Here is a 19891-nt window from a genome sequence, read left to right as displayed (position 1 = left end):
AATGGCCATGCGGCAAGTGGTTCACTTGCCGCTTGGCCGTTTCTTGAAAAAAAGAAAACCTGCCTTTTACCCGCTGCAGTAAAAGGGGGCCTCGGCGCACTTGAAAAACACGTGCCAACGCCAGCACGGACAATTATCCAATAGACAATGAGAGTGAGATAGCTTTCACAACAGGGACCTAACTTCTTCCACAGATATAGGAGAAAAGGTGTTTCAACATTGATCTACAGTACCTATCATGATATCAGCAATAAAATATGTATGAATAACAATCTAACTTTAGTAGTTGCCTTATTGTAAAGTGTATAATACAAGGTCAACTATGCATAAGAATTTAGGGGTCTGTTTAAGATTTTCTCCTGTTCTGAGCTTTTAAATTCAACAAATGGTGCCTAAAAAGTCGGCACCCCCCAAAAAAATCACAGCGCTATTCTATAAACAGTGCTCAAGTTATGTACTGTGTATAGAAAAGCGCTTAGCATCAGGAACTGCGACTATGTTTAGGCGTGACCGTTTACAACAACGAAACCCTAGTGTAAATCCCCACACCTAAATTAGATACAGTTCCCCTTATTCTCTAACAGCACTCAAACTATGGGACTGCCCCGAATCTGCCCATGGCCATCCCACAGCCACACCCCCTTTTTTGGATTTACGTGCAAATCCACCTACATAAATTTATGCCCGTAATTGTAATTAATGCCCATTAGCACCGATAATTGATTGTTAGGGCCTAATTATCAGTGCTAATTGGCTTGTTATTCAATTAAATTGGGTGCGCAATTGTTTAGCACCATTTATAGAATTCGGGAGTTTGTGTCTATTGGGAAAATGCTTAGCAAACAGACCCTTAAGTTGTTAAAAGTTAAATCAGCCAATCGTACTGCGTGATACTGGTTCCGATATTCAGACTGTGAGAGGGAGTCCGGCTAACTCTTATGATCGGTGGTCAGCCGGATATTCAATGCCGAGCCATTCTGGTGACTGGCATTGAATATCTGGTTATTTTTAGCCGGTATAAATGTAACCGGCTAAGTCGATATTCAAAGATAGCCGGTTATCTTTAAACCAGCTAAGGAATACCAGCTATTTAAGTGGCCTAATGTGGCTGCTTACAATAGCTGGATATGAATTGAATATATATAGCCGGTTTATCTCCTAGGCCCTAACCTGGGATATTCAGTGAGGGATAACTGGCTATCCCCACTGAATATGCCGGATAACTGGTTAAGTGCCATTAACCACCAGGTGCCGTTTCTGGCCAAAATGGTTTTGAATGTCGGGGGGACTGTGTTTTCTAGGAAACAGAGGCCCCACAAAGAACAAATATGCAGGTGTGCACAAGATTTGAATCAGTTGCATCGTCTTAGCTCTGCTTTATAATGTTTAATTTTTATTGCATTAGGTGCAGGCTTCTGTGGTCATTAGCAACTTTTTTTCTTAAGAATGTGGGTAAAGAGCAGTATTACCATAACAGTAAACTAAGTTCATCGCGGTGGGAAAATGAACCTAGTTAATGTGCTTATTTTTTATTCCAAGGGAGTGGCACTAATAACCAGCAAAATCAACAGCTGTACCTCCGGGACCTCCTGTGTATTTGGACCTGGTTTATATTCCCAATCACAGTAACTGCAAGAACGTTGATATAGAGTTTTTTAAAAGGGTGAGGGTCCTCTTACTATGTGGTGAGTGGGAATGATGCGGCCGCCAACGAACCAAGCAGGGCCGTCCTGGACTGTCTTTTGGAAGGGAAGGCACAGTGGGGAAACAATATGCAGGTAAGCCTGGGGCTCATTTTCCTTTCATGGTACCAGATCATGCATTTTGAAGGAAGGCATTGAAAGAACCAAAAGAAATTCTAATCTAGTTCTTACTGAAGTGCGATTTACAAATTAATTTGACTCCAAGCTTGTATTATATTTACAACAATTTTGACTCTGAAAACTATCCATACTACAGGCTTCTTTTGATTTTCTGTTACTGCCAGTATGCTCTCCCAGATATTTAGGGTCTTTTACAAATGCTAGCATTTTTAGCATGCTCTAAAAATTATGCGTGCTAACCATGTATGAGATGCCTTATGGACTTCAATTCAATTGGTACAGTCAATAAATAAATAAGAAGATTAGACAAAACTAATTTGATATTGTATATTCAAGTTTGTGAAAGTCAATTGCATTTTCTTAGCATCAGGAGAAGGATGACATGATATTAAAATTAACATTTATTCAAAAGATAGATATGCAGGAAAACTCTCCATAGCTACCTTTTCTTCTCCTAAGCTGCTAAACCTTTATCACATAGCCTGCTTGACTTTTGATGTTTTTTTTCTGAAATAAATTTGCATTCATAAAAAGGATGATTGCTAAAGAAGGATGCATCAGCGATTTCTCATATGCTTTGGTAAAATTCAAAGCAGTTATACACACATTCATAAATGCATCAAATTTATATTAGCAATTTCTAAGTTGATATCTGTTCTTTCTGTGGTTTCATGTCATAGGTGACACTCATCCAACCCATGATTCAGAAGTGATGAGGGACTGGTACCAAGACACCCACGAGAAACAGCAGGACCCTCACATCATGGTGTTAGCCAGCAGCAGCACGGTTGTTATGCAAGAATGAATCTTTCCCTGCGTGCAAGATTGAACTGTAAAATCAAGAACATATACCTACCACATCAAACTTTGATTTCCAGAAATTCTTCCGTTCAGTTTGACAATGCCTTTTGTACAAAAATGAAGTCAGTCTAACCCAGCCACTGAATACCTGCCAAACGCTATACTGTTTCATGGTGATGCAAGTCACTTACACCTATTTCGGTTTTTGTTCTTTGCTAAGGCAAACAGTATTCTCACAATACGTTCAGATTACAGCAACATTACAGATTAGTGATCCAGAGTCATTTTGCGTGGATGATAAGAAACCATGCACTAGAAAACCCAACTGACTTTGGCCAGCATTATGCACTTGACAAAAGAGAGGGAGAGAGGGGAAAGGGGCGATATCTGAAATTTAGACCATTAGACTGACAGCAATAGATGTGGTTGCTTATGCTGTTACATGACAAGCTGGTTTTTATTTTACATTAGTCTGGATTAGTTTGATGGCGCCTAGATTTAGTAACATGGACATAGATTTTAATATAATCTTAAGTATAACTATAGTGCATAAAGAAATAACATGCAGTAATAGTAGCTATAAACTGAACATGCAAATTGTTTTAGGTTTTCAAATGGGTTTCAAGCTTTCTAATGTTCAAAAAATGTTGGACTGAGCATGTTCCCCGTAAAAATCTATTCTGTCCTCTCAGATTGACAAGTCCTGCATGCTTGAACATCCAAACTGAGATCAATTTACTGAAGCAAGATACCAAAGCAGTTGGGATGGAGCACGTACGGTGAACAATTTGCCTTAGAAAGTGGACTTGAATGTACAAAGACACTCAGTGCACTTATTTTTTAGTGTGAGACGGCAAATGTGTGAAATAACTGTGCTGGAGTATTGTTTCGGCCAGTAAGGAGTGTATGTGCCTGCATGTGTGGTAGTGGTGGCTTACTGATTGGTGAAATCCGCCTCCTCCTACCGAACCGATTGGTTGGACACTCCTTCAGCCAGTGCACCTAAAAGCATCACAAAGTGTGACAGAAAAGCTTCTTTTGCACCCGCAAGAGCAAGAAAGAAGTGCCACAGGTCATGAGAAATGAAAAACGTATTGGAAGATGCTATATATTGGAAAGGTTTTCAGGGAATCTGCATTTACCGTTGTTATATGTGCTATAATTTCTTTTCATTGAGTTAGGAGTAAAAATGTACAGAATATTTTTTTTTATAGGTGAACTTTGTTGATCAAAAGGTTTTACAGGGGACACAAAGGTTTCCATTTTGGATAAAGGTAATTTCTTTTAATAATTTGATAATACATGTGTGACAAATTATATTATTTCTGAAGATCTGAACACAACAAAATGTGGCACTAAGCCAGTGCATTTATTTATAATATTTAAGGTCTGATTTAGTAAGGGCTAGATTCAGCCCTTTTCTACATGGCTACATGCCAGAGATAAATGCACTGGACCAGCCCTTGTCAGCCTGACTGAGGCATGTTGTCCTGCGAAGTAAACCTTAGATAAATGTAGACTGTGGCCTGCATTATGACTATGACTAAGCCTGACGTATTTGGGCCTGTTCCATGCCTGGGAAAAGCTTTGGTGACTCAGCAAGAAGTTTTCTAGTAGGCACTGATGGGAGAAGCCCCTGATGAATCAGAAATTAACTGAAAGGCATCTTAGTTGCCAGGAATCTTGGGGGAGGGCTTAATTATGTTCAGCTTTTGCAGGCAATTGAAAGCTAATTAGACTGTGCTTGGCTAGCCTTGGCTATAGATAGGCTTCATATTTCCATCTCGCGCTTCAAAGTATGTGAGCTAAATCTAACACAAACTAACAAAGTAGTTATAGTTCTACTAAAGACAAATAAATATCTATTCCCATGGTAAAAGAAAGAGATCACTGTAAATTGGCTTGCAGTACTGTGCATCCTAGATGTTAATTTCAGTCTTGGGAATGGATGAGTAAACATCAGTACAATATATTTAAATTTGCAAGTTAGGGCATCATCCCTTAAATAACGTTTTTTAATGGTGGCAGATAAAGAGATCAATATGCAAGTTGAAGTCCTGGGCGGGGGCTTATTGGATCTCTGCCTGAAACTGAATCGGAACATTCCAGAAAAGTCAGGGTAAAAATAAGAATGGCACTTTGAGGTTCCGTGTGATCATGACCCACTAAAACCTGCCCAGCAGGATTATGGGTGCAGTACACGATCACAATTGAGAATGACGCTTTTTGCCCTCCTGTAGTTTTGAACAAATGGAAGACTGTGGTATTCCATACTAATCAAATTGTAGTTTCCACTAGAAACAGTGAATGGCACGTTCATTTCATTTGAAATACATATAGCTGATGTCATTGGCCAACAGGTCATTTTAACTTTTGATTTTGTCATTTGTTGCACTGCTAACTCTAATGTTCTTGAAGAATGGACTTAGACTATTTAATGCTGTGAATCACCAACATTGTGAAATGTTTAGACTTTTGTAAATGTTATTTTATTTATGTTATATATGTTAGCAAAGATTTTGTAGTTAGACGGTGGGTCAGCACAAAGTTCCACTATTGGATTCACAAAGCATCAAAGTTAAACACAAATTTCTTCTCTTGGTCACACCAGCTTGATTTATTTGCAGCTTTTTATCAGCTCTTTCTCCACATAAGTTATTTTACTGCTACAGTAGTATGTAGAAACAGTTCGAGGCTTTGATGAAAGGAGAAATATTTTTACCTCTCCTTTCAGAAAGACGGAATTACCTGCCATTTCATCCAGCCCATGCGCGGTTTTTTCTTTTTTGGGAGGGGGGGCACATTTTCATATCAAATAAGCATTAACGTTCCAAAACAATTTTCTTCTGTCAGAATATATTGAAACAGAAATGAATTAATTTGTCCTATAATGAAACAGGATATTCTTTGATATAGGATGACCAGTCGATTCTGTAGTTCATGATGTCCTGTTCTGCAGTCCTCATTGCTTTCCACACTGGAATTCAGTCGTAACCTGCTTGTGCTTTGGAAATAGAAAATGGTTCTCTCACATATACTTCATGTGTGTTAGTACCGGTTGCAGAGGGTGTATTTTTAGACTGCCCTTATGCTTGAGCAGTAAAATCAAATTCATGGGAATCAACCACACGGTGAAAAGTCTAATGTGGGAGATAGCATGATCTTTCACCACTCTGCACTGTCCATTAAAAGCTGAACCTGAAAGACATAACATCACAAGCAGCTTCGCTCGCATGTGGAGGGTAATTCTACATAGGAGCACCTACACTGGGGCAACTCCAATGTACCTGCTTGGAATCTATTATCTAAAGCAGTGGTGTTCCTAGGTTGCTTGTCACCGGGAGCGGATCGCCGCTGCACACACCCCCCCCCCCCCCCCCCGGGTGCATTGCTCTTACCTCCTGGAGTGCTGGGAGCAGCCGCGTGGCTTTGGGCTCCGCCGGTTCCCCTGCTCCATCTGCCCCGGAACAGGAAGTAACATCAGAGGGAGCAGGGAACTGGTAGAGCCGACAGCCACACGGCTGCTCCCTGCAACCCCCTTGCAGTGTGCACCCTGGGCGGACTGCCCCCACTGCCCCCCCCCCCCCAGTACGCTGCAGCTCTAAAGCAGTGTTTCCCAAGTCCAATTCTGGATTACCCCTTGCCAGTCAGGTTTTCAGGATATCCACAATGAATATTTATTTATTGGGATTTAATGAAGAGATTCACCCAAACTTGATTTGCATACACTGCCTCCATTATATGCAAATCTCTTTTGTGCATATTCATTGTGGATATCCTGAAAACCTGACTGGCAAGGAGAACTCCAGGACCGGACTTGGGAAACTGTGCCCTAATGTAGAGGTTTTCATCCCAGTCCTTGGGGCACACCTAGCCAGTCGGGATTCAATGGGGATATCCTAAAAACCCCAACTGGCTGGGTGTGCCTTGAGGACTGGGTTGAAAACTTCTGCTCTAAAGAAAAGTAGGTGCCTGATTTTCTATATAGAATACCACTGTAACATGCCAAGAATGCATTGCAGGGCCATCGAGGCGGAGGACATGGGGGGCAAAATTCCCCAGGGCCGGGCCTCCAAGGGGGGCCTGGCACCGAGGTCTCTCTGACTCTCTCTCCTGCTCCTGATGGGACCTGAGAAGATCACTCAACAGGAGCAGGAGAGAAAAAACTACGGTGCTGGGCCCCCCTTGGAGGCTGTGGAGGACCCGGAGGAGCAGACACTGTAAGTCTTCCTCCAGCGCTGCTCTTCTGCCCATTGCTTGCTGAGCGGCTGCTTTTCCTCTCAGGGGCACATGCTCTGTTTTGAAACCAAGCAAGCCCTGAGAGAAAAAGCAGCCACAGGGGCAGGCAATTGGCAGAGTGAAGAGTCGGCACTGGAGGAAGATGTCTTCTGCTGGCGGGACCTCGGGATCCCCGCAAGCCAAGGTATTTGAATTGCGGCAGCGGCGATGATCGTGGTAGGAGGGGGCAACAGCGGATGACGATTGGAGGAGCGGCAGTGGCGACAATCGGGGGGGGGGGGGGCAGAGGCCCTGTCCTGGGCCCAGTTCAGTCTCTCGGCGGCCCTGATGCACTCATATTCTGGGCACAATTGCTTATTCCAGTCAATAATCACTCTTAGATCACTAAAGAATATGCATAGATTATAGGGTTCTTGCATGCTGCTGATGATCTGCCTAAATTCCACCCCTATGAATGCCCACCTTCAATCTATGCAACGTTTCATTTCGGTGCTATTCTACAGACTAGCGTGTATCCAGAATATTGGCATTTTTGCACACATGTTCATGTAAATGCAGCTATTTAGGTTGTTTACATGCAGTTTTGACACCTTCTATGTACAATTATTAAGAATGTGCAGTCAACAATTTTCATTTGTATAGTTTCCTGTTTCATTGCCAGTTTTTTTTTTCATTCTGTTTGTTTTTATAAATTTTCAGTTTTTTTTAAATAAATTTATTTAAACTGAACAAGAACAACACTGAAGCAACAGGAAACAAGCTCAGAGGCAGAACAGAAATGCTCAGGGCAGCCCTGAACTGGTTCCAGCTGGACCAGTCAGGAAGCAGGAACTAAAATGATCAGAAATACAAGACAGCTAGGTATGGGCTGGCCATATTATAGACTCAAAATAGGAGAAAATTCTGGACTGTCATGGAGGACATCTGGGTACAATTTCTGCGGCTGACCAGCTCCCTGTGCTGGCTAGAGTTTGGGCATATGTGGAGGTACCAGTTAGAGCCTGTGGGTTAAGGAGTCCTAGTCTTTGCATAATGGTAGCACTTGTTTGCCAAACTGAGAATGCCAGTGTGCCAGGTTCTGAAGGGCTCTGTGTACTCCAACCCTGGGCCTAGGATTGTCACTGAAATGACTGAGCCAAATAAGGGCAAGAAGATTAGAGATTGGGATAAAACCCTGAATTGTTGCAGGTTTGCAGATGAAGGCTCAGCAGAAGAAGCTATTCAACTGAGCTGGAAGCAAAAAAGGGCAGGAATACAATAGCAGATCACTCAAAATACATTTTAATAGATGAAAAAAAATTAATGTTGAACCAGACTCCTAATCAGGTTATCAGACTTTAGCATGTACCATGTACTGTACATGTGTTGACTGGAAGGTGGAACTGCACAGATACCTAGCAAACATTCTGCTATTGATTAAACTCATTAGCAGGATAAAGAACCCACTTTCCATAAAGGTTATGAATTCATAGTTACGGCTTTTTGACTGCAATTTTTATGGTAGCATTGCAAATGAGAAACACACTGCAGATCACATTAGAAATATTATAGTGAGTATAAAGGAATTGGCATTGTGAATTTAAATACCCAGAGATCATGGACAATGCCTGATGGGGAATCACACCACCCAGTGTCAAAGGACAAGAATAGATTTAGGTGGCAGAAGGGACAGTGTGTGTTTCAGGATACCATTTGGGGGGGGGGGGGGGGGGGGAAACACATGTGAAGGAAGTGTGGGAACATCATTTCAATGATTATCAACCATAGAAGCCAATAATCAGTTTTATAATGCCATGTAATCATATTTGAATCAGCGGAAAGTGCAGGTACAGATTACTGGTGTTTGGTGTCCTACATACTGAACAGTCACTTAAAGAGGCTTATGGACTTGTTGATGGTGAATCATAGTCTGGAATTTTTGAACTCCCAATGCACCCGTGCATTGGAATATACTGATTTGCTTGGGGTTTGAAATTATTTTCATAAAATATATACAACATTGCTCCCTTCACCATGAATTTCAGCTCTGATGGGCTTTCATTTGAGAACATTTTGTGTAACCATTTGTTGCAGAAAGTATGCTGTGGTAGTTGTAAAGAAAAGCAATGTTTGATTCATATGTCTGGATTTATTAGCTAACAAACGGACAAGCTTGATATATGAAGAAATGGAGAAAATTCCACATTTTCACTTAAACAGAAGAACAAACTAGGAAGGTGCAACCAGCGCCTGTCTTAATTCAGCTGGTAAGGTAGTGTTTGCTGCATCTCTATATATTTATGAAAACAAAGACAGAACAAACATTTTTGATAGAAAATTTAAAAAATGAAAGCTTCCAAGTTCCAGAAGCCACTGCCTTTCACTTAAAACAATAGGAAGCGATGAGCAGGAAGGATGCTGTATGCTTTAAAGGTGTGCATGCTGTCTAATACCCTGCAGGCTCTGGAAAGAAGTGGTCTGGTCAGGAGCTGAGAAGCCCCTCCCTCCTCTCTCGTTCTGAATGGTGTTTGTGTCAGTCTGGTTCTATGTCTTATAATCCTGCATCACCTCTGTTCTTTCAAATCATATCTAATGTAGAAAACTAGTTTCCAGTGAAAGTAATATGTAGTGCTTTTATGATATGTGTGTGCAATACCTCTCTTCCACTGAGGATATTTGATGTAAAGGAAACAAACCCAGTTCCACAATAAAATGGAAAAGTAAAATGATGTAAGCATTTTCTTGTGTATGTGTTTTCAGTTTACTGGATTGACTCCTCTTCGTAGTAATACTGCACTGTCTCTCTGGCTCCAACCCTTTCCCTAGCAGCATCTGCCTCATAGAAAGGGGTTTTCTGTGCCAGCAACTCTTGACTTGGTAAATCTGGTTCATCAGTGAATAAATAAAGTCCCTTCACTGGAAGAGATATGTGGTCCAGCAAAAAGTCTGAGTGTATAATTGTCATGCAAATTTAACTTTTGAAATGGAAGACCTTATGAAGCAGAAAGTGGAAAACCTCATTCTTTATGGGATGCCTTGGTGACTTACTGCTCCTCATTTCACCAAACCTTTCCCCCGCCCCCCCCCCCCCCCCCCCCACACACACACACACTAGGGATAGGCTGTCATTTGAAATGAATGTTGTTATAAGAGTGCATGCACATAGGGGTAGGGTAAGTAAATGATGCCCAGAATTCGGTGTTGGAATGATGCATGCTAAGTGTGAATTCTCTAAAGGCAGTTCCACATGAGCATTTCACACCTGTCAAAAGGTTGGTGTAAATGCTCGTGCCTGACTACTGTCAGGCTTGGAAACTGAAATGTTCTATATGTGCCAAACTCCTGGGAACACCCTGGCCCACCCTTGCCCCTCCTTTGGCTACAACCCCTTAGCAGTTATTATTATTAACCCGCAAAACACTACAGAGTTCAGTGCGGGGAAACTACAGACAAAAAACTGAACAAATATCAAGAATTACAATGTTTAAAACCAGATTACATAATACTTTCTAAAAAATTTTTTACAAAACTCAGTTACCACAAATTAATAAAATATCTTAAAATGAAATGTCTTAAGGGCCTTCCTAAACTGAAGATAACCACAAATTCTTAAGAGAAAAGAAGGAAGAGAATTTCAAAATTGTACAGCCTGATAAGAAAAAGAAGATTGAAAAATCCTCTTTGCCTTTACATGGCGAAATGAGGGGAACTTTAATAAAAACTGATTTCTAGCAGATCTAGAAATAAAATCATTTAAAAAAGCAAGATGAATGCCTAAATAAGCAGGGGTAGATCCATACAATGCTTGATAAGTCAAAGAAGATACTTTAAATTGAAATCTTGCATGTGAGAGAAGTTAGGCACTCAGGAGCCCTTTTACTAAAGGGTTGCCACGTGGCAATCCGGGATTACTGCCGGCCCAATGCGGCTGCCGGCCGAAGTTCCACCTTGAGCATGCACCATTTCCGGTGCTACAGGAATTTTATATGTAATTATTAGTGTGGCACTAACCCGCTAGTAATTGGGCATCGACACTCGCTGCCCGGTTACTGCCAGGTTACCCTGGGATCCCTTACTGCCACCTCAGAGGGTGGTGGTAAGTGCTCCCATGAGGTTGCCCAGGGTGCCAGGGAGATAGGGTACAAAATACACCCCCCCCCCCTTATCTCCCTTGCAGTGGATGTGGACCAATGGAGCACAAGTACAGTTCCAGGACAGGAGAAGTCAACTGAGAGGAATATGAAATACCCATAGCTGACTGACCTCAGCAGAGGTATTGTTTCAGCAAGTAACTCTGCAACAGGATGAACACCCTGGAGGGTATGGATGGCATGAGAAAGGACCTAGTGAAGCTTGAGGAACGGTCCGATATTTAGCAACTAAGATTTAATGCTAAAAAATGCTGGATCATGCACTTGGGTCACAAGAATCCAAGGGAAAGGTACAATATAGGGGGTGAAGTGCTTCTGTGCACAAAGGTACATGGGGTGATTGTGTCTGATGACCTTAAAGTTTCCAAACAGGTAGAAAAAGCAATGGTCAAAGCCAGAAGGATGACCAGCAGGAGGAAAGAGGTGTTGGTGCCCTCGTAGAAGTCTCTGGTGAGGCCCCATTTGGAGTACTGTGTGCAATTCTGGAGACTGCACCTATGTAAAGATATAAACAGGATGGTGTCAATCTAGAGGGTGGCAACAAAATTGGTAAGTGGTCTTGGACATAAAACATATAGGGACAGGCCTATGCCTCAACATGTATACGCTGGAAGAGAGAAATATTTAAGCATCTCAGGCGCATAATGTATTCTCTCATGGAAAGAGTGGTGGAAGCATGGAATGGCCTCCTGGTGGAGGTTGTGGAGACGAGGATTGTGTCGGAATTTAAAGAAAGCATGGGACAATCATGTGGGATCCCTTAGGAAAAGGAAGAGTTATGGAGGATGGGCAGACTGGAAAGGCCATTTGGCCTTTATCTGCCATCATGTTTCTATGTTCAAGTGTTTGCATTTGCAAGCTCTCCTCTCAGAATGCAAGGAGAGCTTGTAGCACTGGTGCACAAAAATTTCCTCTTTTACACATCCTTGAGAGGCTCAGCTGTTTCAGAGGGTTCAGCTATAGCTGGAAGAAGACTTCCCAGACTTGAAAAATTATTTACATTTACTGATCTAAAGAATGTTTAAAATAATTTACAATTTGGTGAAATCCAATCCTCAGATGTCATTTAAAACTATAGAATGCATAAACAATTAGCAATATCTTTGCTAATTAGCAAAACTGTCAATTACCCTACACTGTCAATTAAAGTGTTCTATAATGTATTATGTTGACATTGTAAGTAGTATACTATACCATACTTTGTATTGTTATTTGAATATTTTTACTGCTGTAATTGTCTATTGCTCATGTTTGATTTATTCTTATTGTACACCGCCTTGAGTGAATTCCTTCAAAAAGGTGGTAAATAAATCCTAATAAATAAATAAAATAAATATATCATATTATGACAAATCCAAAATAGAATACAATAGAAGATATGGACAAAATATACTTCATACAAACTGTACTTTAATAAAGTCACAATGAATTCCTTCAAAAAGGCGGTAAATAAATCCTAATAAATAACTAGAGAGTGGAGGAGTGGCCTAGTGGGTTAGAGCACCAGTCTTGAAATCCAGAGGTGGCCAGTTCAAATCCCACTGCTGCTGCTTGTGATCTTGGGCAAATCACTTAACCCTCCATTGCCTCAGGTACAAACTTAGATTGTGAGCCCTCCTGGGACAGAGAAATATCCAATGTACCTGAATGTAACTCACATTGAGCTACTATGAAAAAGGTGTGAGCTAAATAAAATAAATCATATCACACCAAATCCCACATGTACAACAGAAGATATGGACAATATATACTTCATACAAACAAACAGTACTTTAATAATTTGCAGTTCCATTATGTACTCCACCATCCTTCTGGATTTGGTGAGGGAGTGAGGAAAAAAGGATTTGGGGAGGGAGTGAGGAAAAAATGGGTGTCTGATGCATTTGATATGTTTGTGAAAGAGCAGGAAGTGTTGTGCTGACAGTTCACCATGGCTACTGTAGCTCCACAGGGAAATCAAGACATTCAAGAGTTGGAAAGGGACGAGAATGCTGTAGAGGAAGGGATTGGGGCAGGGCTGGCTCAAGGGTATCTGACACCCTAGGTGAGTCTTCAGCCATGTGCCTCCCCCACTCATACCCAGCATTTTCCCTTTCCCAGTTCAATATTTCTTACTATATCGCTCTATCTGACTACATGGGGCAGAGTGGTGTACATATTACAAAAATTTCAGGAAAAAGGAAAGGAACTCCAATTTTCAATAGGAAAGTTAATTCAATCACACTGAGAGGGATAGAGAAAAAGCAGGAGGGGAAAGAGAACTGGGGTAGGGGAGATAAAAACATTCATATAGTAGGAAGGGGGAAAAAAGAAGAGCGGGATTGCTGGTAAACTCAACTCTGTTTATCTGGTACTCTGAAAGCCTGTATGAAAAACCAAGTCTTAAGTTCAGATTTGAAGCTTCGAAAGGAAACATTGCTCTGGAGAGAAAGGGAAAGATTGTTCCAGACATGAGGTGATAGAAAGAAAAACATGCAATGCCTATTTGATTCTAAATGTACAAGTTTGGGACTTGGAAGGATTATTTATTTATTTATTGCATTTGTATCCCACATTATCCCACCTCTTTGCAGGCTCAATGTGGCTTACAATACATCATGGGTACTGGAAATAAGAGTGCATATACATTAGGTTTACAGAAGGTTTGTGTAACATGGTGGTGAATTATATAATGGTGTTAAAGCAAAAGACATTATAAGACAGTACTAGAAAGCAAAGACATTATAAGACAGTGCTAGAAATTCAAAAGATTATACAGTTACACATGTTGATCTTTGTGATATATTTTGTTGAAGGGATATGTTTTTAATAGTTTGTGGAAATTGGTCAGTTCATAAACCATTTTCAAGTTGCGTGGCAGCGCATTCCAGAGCTGCGTGCTCGTAAAGGAAAAGGTAGATGCATGCATTGATTTGTATTTCAAACCCTTACATTTGGGAGGATGAAGAATGAGGGGTGTACGAGAAGATTTTTTTGCGTTCCTGGGTGGTAGTTCTATTAGATCTGACATGTAGGCTGGGGCGTTACCATGGATGATTTTATGGACCAAAGTGCAAAGTTTGAACGTGATGCATTCTTTTAGTGGGAGCCAGTGTAGTTTTTCTCGTAAGGGTTTCGCGCTTTCGTATTTTGGTGTGCCAAATATTAGTCTGGCTGCCATATTCTGAGCTGTCTGGAGTTTTTTGAGTATTTGCTCTTTACAGCCAGCGTAGAGTGAGTTACAATAGTCCAGATGACTGAGTACCAGTGATTGTACCAGATTGCGGAAGACAATCCTTGGAAAAATGGTCTAACTCTTTTTAGTTTCCATATTGAATGAAACATCTTTTTGGTTATGTTATTTGCATGGTTCTCAAGTGTTAGATGTCGATCAATGGTGACTCCAAGGATTTTCAGGGTGTCCGAAACTGGTAGATTTAGTTTAGGTGTGTTGATGGTGGTAAATTTATTCTTATTGTATTGCGAGGTGAGTACCAGGCATTGGGTTTTCTCAGATTAAACGGTGATCATTAATAAAGTGGTGAACTCTTGCTGGAGGATAAGGAATTGTGAGACAGGAAAGATAGGTAAACTTATTCAGAGAGGTCTGAATATCAGTACTGCTACTTTGTAAAGGATATGTTGTTGAACTGGTAACCTATGATACTGCTTTAACAACGGTGCAGTGTGATCATAACGACTGGCGTCACAAATTAGAGGCAGTGTTTTGAAGTGTTTGTAACTTTTTTAATGCCATAGGTGGTAGACCTGCATAAATGATGTTACAGTAGTCTAGGCAGGATGTGAAAAAAAGAAAGAAAAAGAGCATGAGACTGATTAGAATCAAAGGGGTGATGAACTGCCTGTAATCGCCGAACGATCAAAAAACTAACTTTGGATAAGTGCGAAATCTACAGTAAGAAAGATAGGGAGGAATCAAGGATAACTCCTAAGTAGCAAAAACTAGGTATTGGGGTGATAGGTGTTCCAAAAAGCTGAATGGGAGAAGAGGGGATGTTAAAGCACCGGAAAGCCAACAGGAAACAGTCTTGTCAGTGTTAAGTAAATGGTAGTCTTTTATCCACCTTACAACCGAGTTGAGACAGGTTTGCAAAGGTCCAAGTGATGGAGGTAGGAAAAAGTAGAAGGTTATCATCAGCATATATGTACACTGAAATAACAAAAGGCTGAATCAAAGTAGCAAGGGGACAAAAAGAAATTGAAGAGGCGAGAGGATTGATCCTTGGGGGAACACCACAATGCGGCTCCTGTTTCTCAGAAACGGTACCCCACTGTAGTCCAGCATTTCCCTTTTCCTTTCCCTCTTCCTGTGGTGTCCAGCATCTTTCTCCTTCCCTTCCCTCCCCCTCCCCCATGTTGCCCAGCATCTCTCCTTCCCTATCCCACTCCCGTATGATGTCCAGATTTTTGGTGTCCAACATCTCTCTCCTTCCCTATTCCACCCCTCCCTCATCCATGGTGTCACCTTCCCTATTCCACCCCTTTCTCACCAATGGGTGTCTAGCATCTCTCTCCTTATCTGTCCCCCCCCCCCCATGGTGTCCCACATCTCTCTCCCACCCTATTGCCCCCTGTTGTCTTCAGTATCTCTCTCCTTCCCTACTCCCCTCCCGTGATGGTGTCCAGTATCTATCTCCATCTTCCCCCCCCCCCCCAGTGTTCAGCATCTCCCATTTCCTCCTCTCCTCCCTACCATGAAGTGTTCAGTGACTTTCCTTCCCTTTCTTACCCCCTCTAGGATGGCACCAATGCAGCAGTCAGCATGCCTACACACTCATTTTAGATGATGTGGGGCTTTGAGCATCTGCACGTACACAAGGTCTGCTGGGTCCCACCCCTGGAGGGGCAGAACCTGGTGTGCCTTGCACATGCACAGATGCTCAAGGCCATGATGTCTTCATACTGACTGCCCCGTGCCACCTCCAAAATTATGCTACTCTAGGTGCCAACCTAGTTGTCAGGCTGGCCTTGATGTTGAGGTTATGAGAGAAGAAGGGTTCAGAAGTGAGGGAGGTGGAGACATAGTGAAAACTTAGCAAAATGTGACAGACTGAAAAGGTGAATAGATGAGAACTCAGTTGCTTTGGGGGTGAGTGGGAGGTAAACAACTCAAGTCTCACACAATGAACACATGCTCATTCTGTAAAATCTCACACAGTGAGATTTTTGTTTTCTTTTTGATTCAGAAGTTCCCTCATCCTCCCCCTTTGGGGTTTTGGCTCAATGAGAAATGATCTTTAGGCGGGCCCCAATGCTATGTGCTTTCATTCACAGCTATCCAGTTTTCCCCTATTTTAAATTGATTCTCCCACCTCATGTCCCCATCTAGGTCAGCCACTGTACTGATAGCCAGGGTCCAAAAATCACAGCTCCCTCCAGAATTAAATATGAATACACTCAGAGTATGCTCATTGGTTGTCACTGTTGTGTGATGCTGAGAATTGCTCCCTTCAGGGGCCAGTACATGGGTATTAGTTACCTTAGGTGAACCTTCATGTTATGTTATTTTAGAGTCTTATAACCCACCAAATCTCCCAAATGAATTCAAGGCAAGGTAACAAAAGAATTAAATTGAAATATAAATCAGGATATAATAAAAAACAATTATACATTATTAAAAAAAAGACAATATAGCAATTATTTAAATTAGAAAAAAGATATATTTTAAGGTTTTCCGAAATGCAAAAGGATTTGTTATACAATATAATTGTACTAGTAAACCATTCCATAGATAAGTATCAGAAAACAAAAAGATTTGGAGAATAATGCTTTGAAGCAAATATATTTTACAGATGGAAGTGCCAAAAGCAAGAAATTACATGATCTCGATGAAGTAAAGGTTTTTAAAGTCTTAAAACCATCCAAAAAATCTGCAGAACAGGTACCATATAAAGCTTTAAAAACAGGACATAATACTTTGAAGTGAATTCTAGCTCGAACTGGTAACCAATGCAACTTGGCCAACAGAGGAGAAACACTCAACTTTTGAAGAATGAAAAATCATTCTAGCTGCTGAATTTTGAATCATCTGAAGTTTAGACAATAATTTAACCATTAGTCCCAACTACAGAGAATTACCATAATCAAGTAGTGAAAGAATTTACTGAACAATAAGTTTAAAATGTTCAAATAAGAAATACAAATGTAACAAATGTAACTTTTAATCTGAAGAAAGCTGTACATTTAACATTGTTTATCTGTAAACCCATTGAAAGTGAAGAGTCGAGAATTACTCCTAGGACTCTTGATTCTCGATCAACCTTAATGGAAAGCCCATTAGGTAATGTAATAATTTGTGTGAAATAATATTTATTTATTTATTACATTTGTACCCCGAGCTTTCCCGCTCATCGCAGGCTCAATGCGGCTTACATAGTAACAAGAGAATACAATCTGTAGTATCAGCATCAACCAATAACCTACCCTTCAATTATGGGCTGCTCATGTCTTTGTCAGTGGGCAAACTTACAAAATCAGCAAGGGATCAAATACTTATTTCCACCACTGTATGATCGTGAAGATATTGACATGTTTCTGGTCGGAAGGTTTAATAGATTGACCATGTAACTTGCTGATACACCATGGATGATCTTGTGGATTAGAATAGAATGATCAAGCCCAAACCAGAGAATTTTTATTTTGTCTTTGTTTAACTTAAGTCTCATAACACTTGACCAAGCTACTATCTTCGTTATATAAACAGTTATTTTGGAATAAAAAGTGTCCATTACTGCATCTACTGGGATACCATCAGTATAAGATCAAAGCTTAACATCTGACCCAAAAAAACATTTACCTAATGTACTCATATATAGGTTATATAAAAGAGGAGATATTGGGGAACCTTGAGGCACACCACAAGGTGAGAGGTATGGAGCTGACATAGAATTTTCTTTCAATACAGAATAACATCGCTGAGTAAGAAATGATTCAAACCATAAGAAAAATGAATCTGTCAAACAATAAACTGAAAGTAAATTCAATACTAGAGCATGATTTACTGTTTCAAAAGAAGCCGATTTGTCAAACTGCATCAAAACCATGCTACCTCCACATGGTAACTTAACTTTAGAAGTCAATGATATAAGTCTGGGTGCTGTGAAATGCTCTAAATCCATGTTGAGAGTATGAAGTAAGTTAAATTGCTCTGTATAATTTGCTAACTGAGAACTAACCACAAATTCAACTAACTTTATAAAAAATGGAATGCCAACAATTGGTCTGTAATTAGAAGAATGAGACAAATCACCATTAATTTATTTTGGGATCAGAGTTAAAACCATATGTCCCATTGTATCAGTCTCAATTAACTTTCAGGCTGAGGATCCTAGTGCCACACAGCCTTGTCTGAGATTCTGATAGATAAATTCAACAATCATGATTACCCTAAAAGTACCATCCCAGAAAAATACTCTTAGGTTAATTTTATAAAGCATTTTGGCATATACAGGAACACATTTTTTTAATAGGTCAAGTCTAAAAATATGTGCAGTGCAAGCTGGCATAAGGGATGTAGTCTGAGCAGAGCATGGGAGAAGTCAATTTATGCAAGCATTTTATAATATGTGCACAATCCCAGGTATTATACATGTGTATACAAATACCTGCCATTACGTAGACATAATATCTCCACCTTCAATCTATGTATGATTTCTGCAGGATTTGTGCTCATATTTTACAAAGCCAACCACTGTACTGAGGGTAATTTCTAATTGCTTATTTATCCAGGGGCGTATTTGCAGCTCCTCAGAAGCTGCTGCCTTAGGTTACTGCTTAGTTTGCCTAATGGGTGAGCCAGTCCCAAACCCTACCAGTCCCAGAGTAGTTGCAGCATGGGACATGGTGTCATGCCCCTACCTCAACGCAGTGTCCTCGGGCTGCGTGGGGTCCCGTTGACACGCACACTTGACTGGCACTGCCTGAGCCATGTGTGTGTAGTCCTCTTTGGGTTTGTTCAGAGAGTGGTGATTGCAGGCTCCTTAATTGCTTTGCTTCCATGCACCTGTTTCTGCTCTCTCTCTCTCTCTGCCTGGCTTACACCCACCTGGCTCTGCTCTTCCTCTGCCTGGCTTCTCTCCTATTGTCTTCCTGTTCCTCCGTCCCCTGCTCTTGTCCTATGGTTGTGCCCCTTCTCCATGCTGATGTCAGGAGCCAGCACTTTATCAGCTGAGCTCTCCCTGGAATCCATGCTTCGGCTTCTACTTTGGTAGGTGTTTCTAACTCTGTAGTCCGCTTCTTATCTACTGGTCCCTCGTAGCTGACTTTGCTTGTACCTGGATTACCCTTCTGCCTCCTGCCTGCCTACTGACATTCGCCTGTACCTGGATTACTCTCTTACCTGCCTACTGACTTCGCTTGCACCTGGATTACTCTCTTGCCTGCCGCCTGCTTGACTTGCCTGTTCCTGGATTACTCTCTTGCCTGCCGCCTGCCTACTGCCTTTTGCCTGCATCTGGATTACTCTCTTGCCTTCCGCCTGCCTACTGACTTTCGCCTGTACCTGGATTACTCTCTTGCCTGCCGCCTGCCTACTGACTGCTGCTTGTATCTGGATTACTCTCTTGACCTGCTGCCTGCCTGGTCAATACATTCATCACCCCGCTTCCAGCTCTGTTCCATAAGTCCTGCAGGCTGCCCGTACCTAGGGGCTCAACCTCTGGGGAATGGTGGTCAGCGCAGGTGAAACCCGGGGTTGTCCAGCCGCCAAGCAGAACCTGGTCTGAGTACAGGGCTCATCAGAAAATATTTTATTAACACTGTCCCATTTCTCACCCCCCCCCCCCCCCCTACGTTTACCATGTCTGTTCAGTCTCAGCTGTGGCACCACACTGGCTCTGTCTCTGCATTTCAAATCTCAATCTGGGGCTCCAACAGCACCTTATTAATTTGTCTTCTGCT

At 41.4% G+C, this 19891-nt stretch overlaps 1 protein-coding gene across 1 annotated transcript in view; it reads left to right on the top strand.

The window, feature by feature from the left end:
• Positions 1–5962, top strand: part of MAP1B (microtubule associated protein 1B) — a 235509-nt gene extending 229547 nt beyond the window's left edge. Inside the window, 4 exon segments of the mRNA XM_030193303.1 lie at positions 1560–1669; positions 1671–1786; positions 2511–2625; positions 2627–5962. Coding sequence (XP_030049163.1) covers positions 1560–1669; positions 1671–1786; positions 2511–2625; positions 2627–2659 — 374 coding nt within the window. The 3' untranslated portion in view covers positions 2660–5962.
• The last annotated feature ends 13929 nt before the right edge of the window (positions 5963–19891 follow it).

This window comes from Microcaecilia unicolor, chromosome 2 (assembly GCF_901765095.1).
Source record: "Microcaecilia unicolor chromosome 2, aMicUni1.1, whole genome shotgun sequence".
Lineage (NCBI taxonomy): Eukaryota > Metazoa > Chordata > Amphibia > Gymnophiona > Siphonopidae > Microcaecilia > Microcaecilia unicolor.
The sequence above is the reverse complement of the archived record's forward strand: the minus strand, read 5'-3'. Positions and strand labels throughout refer to the sequence as shown.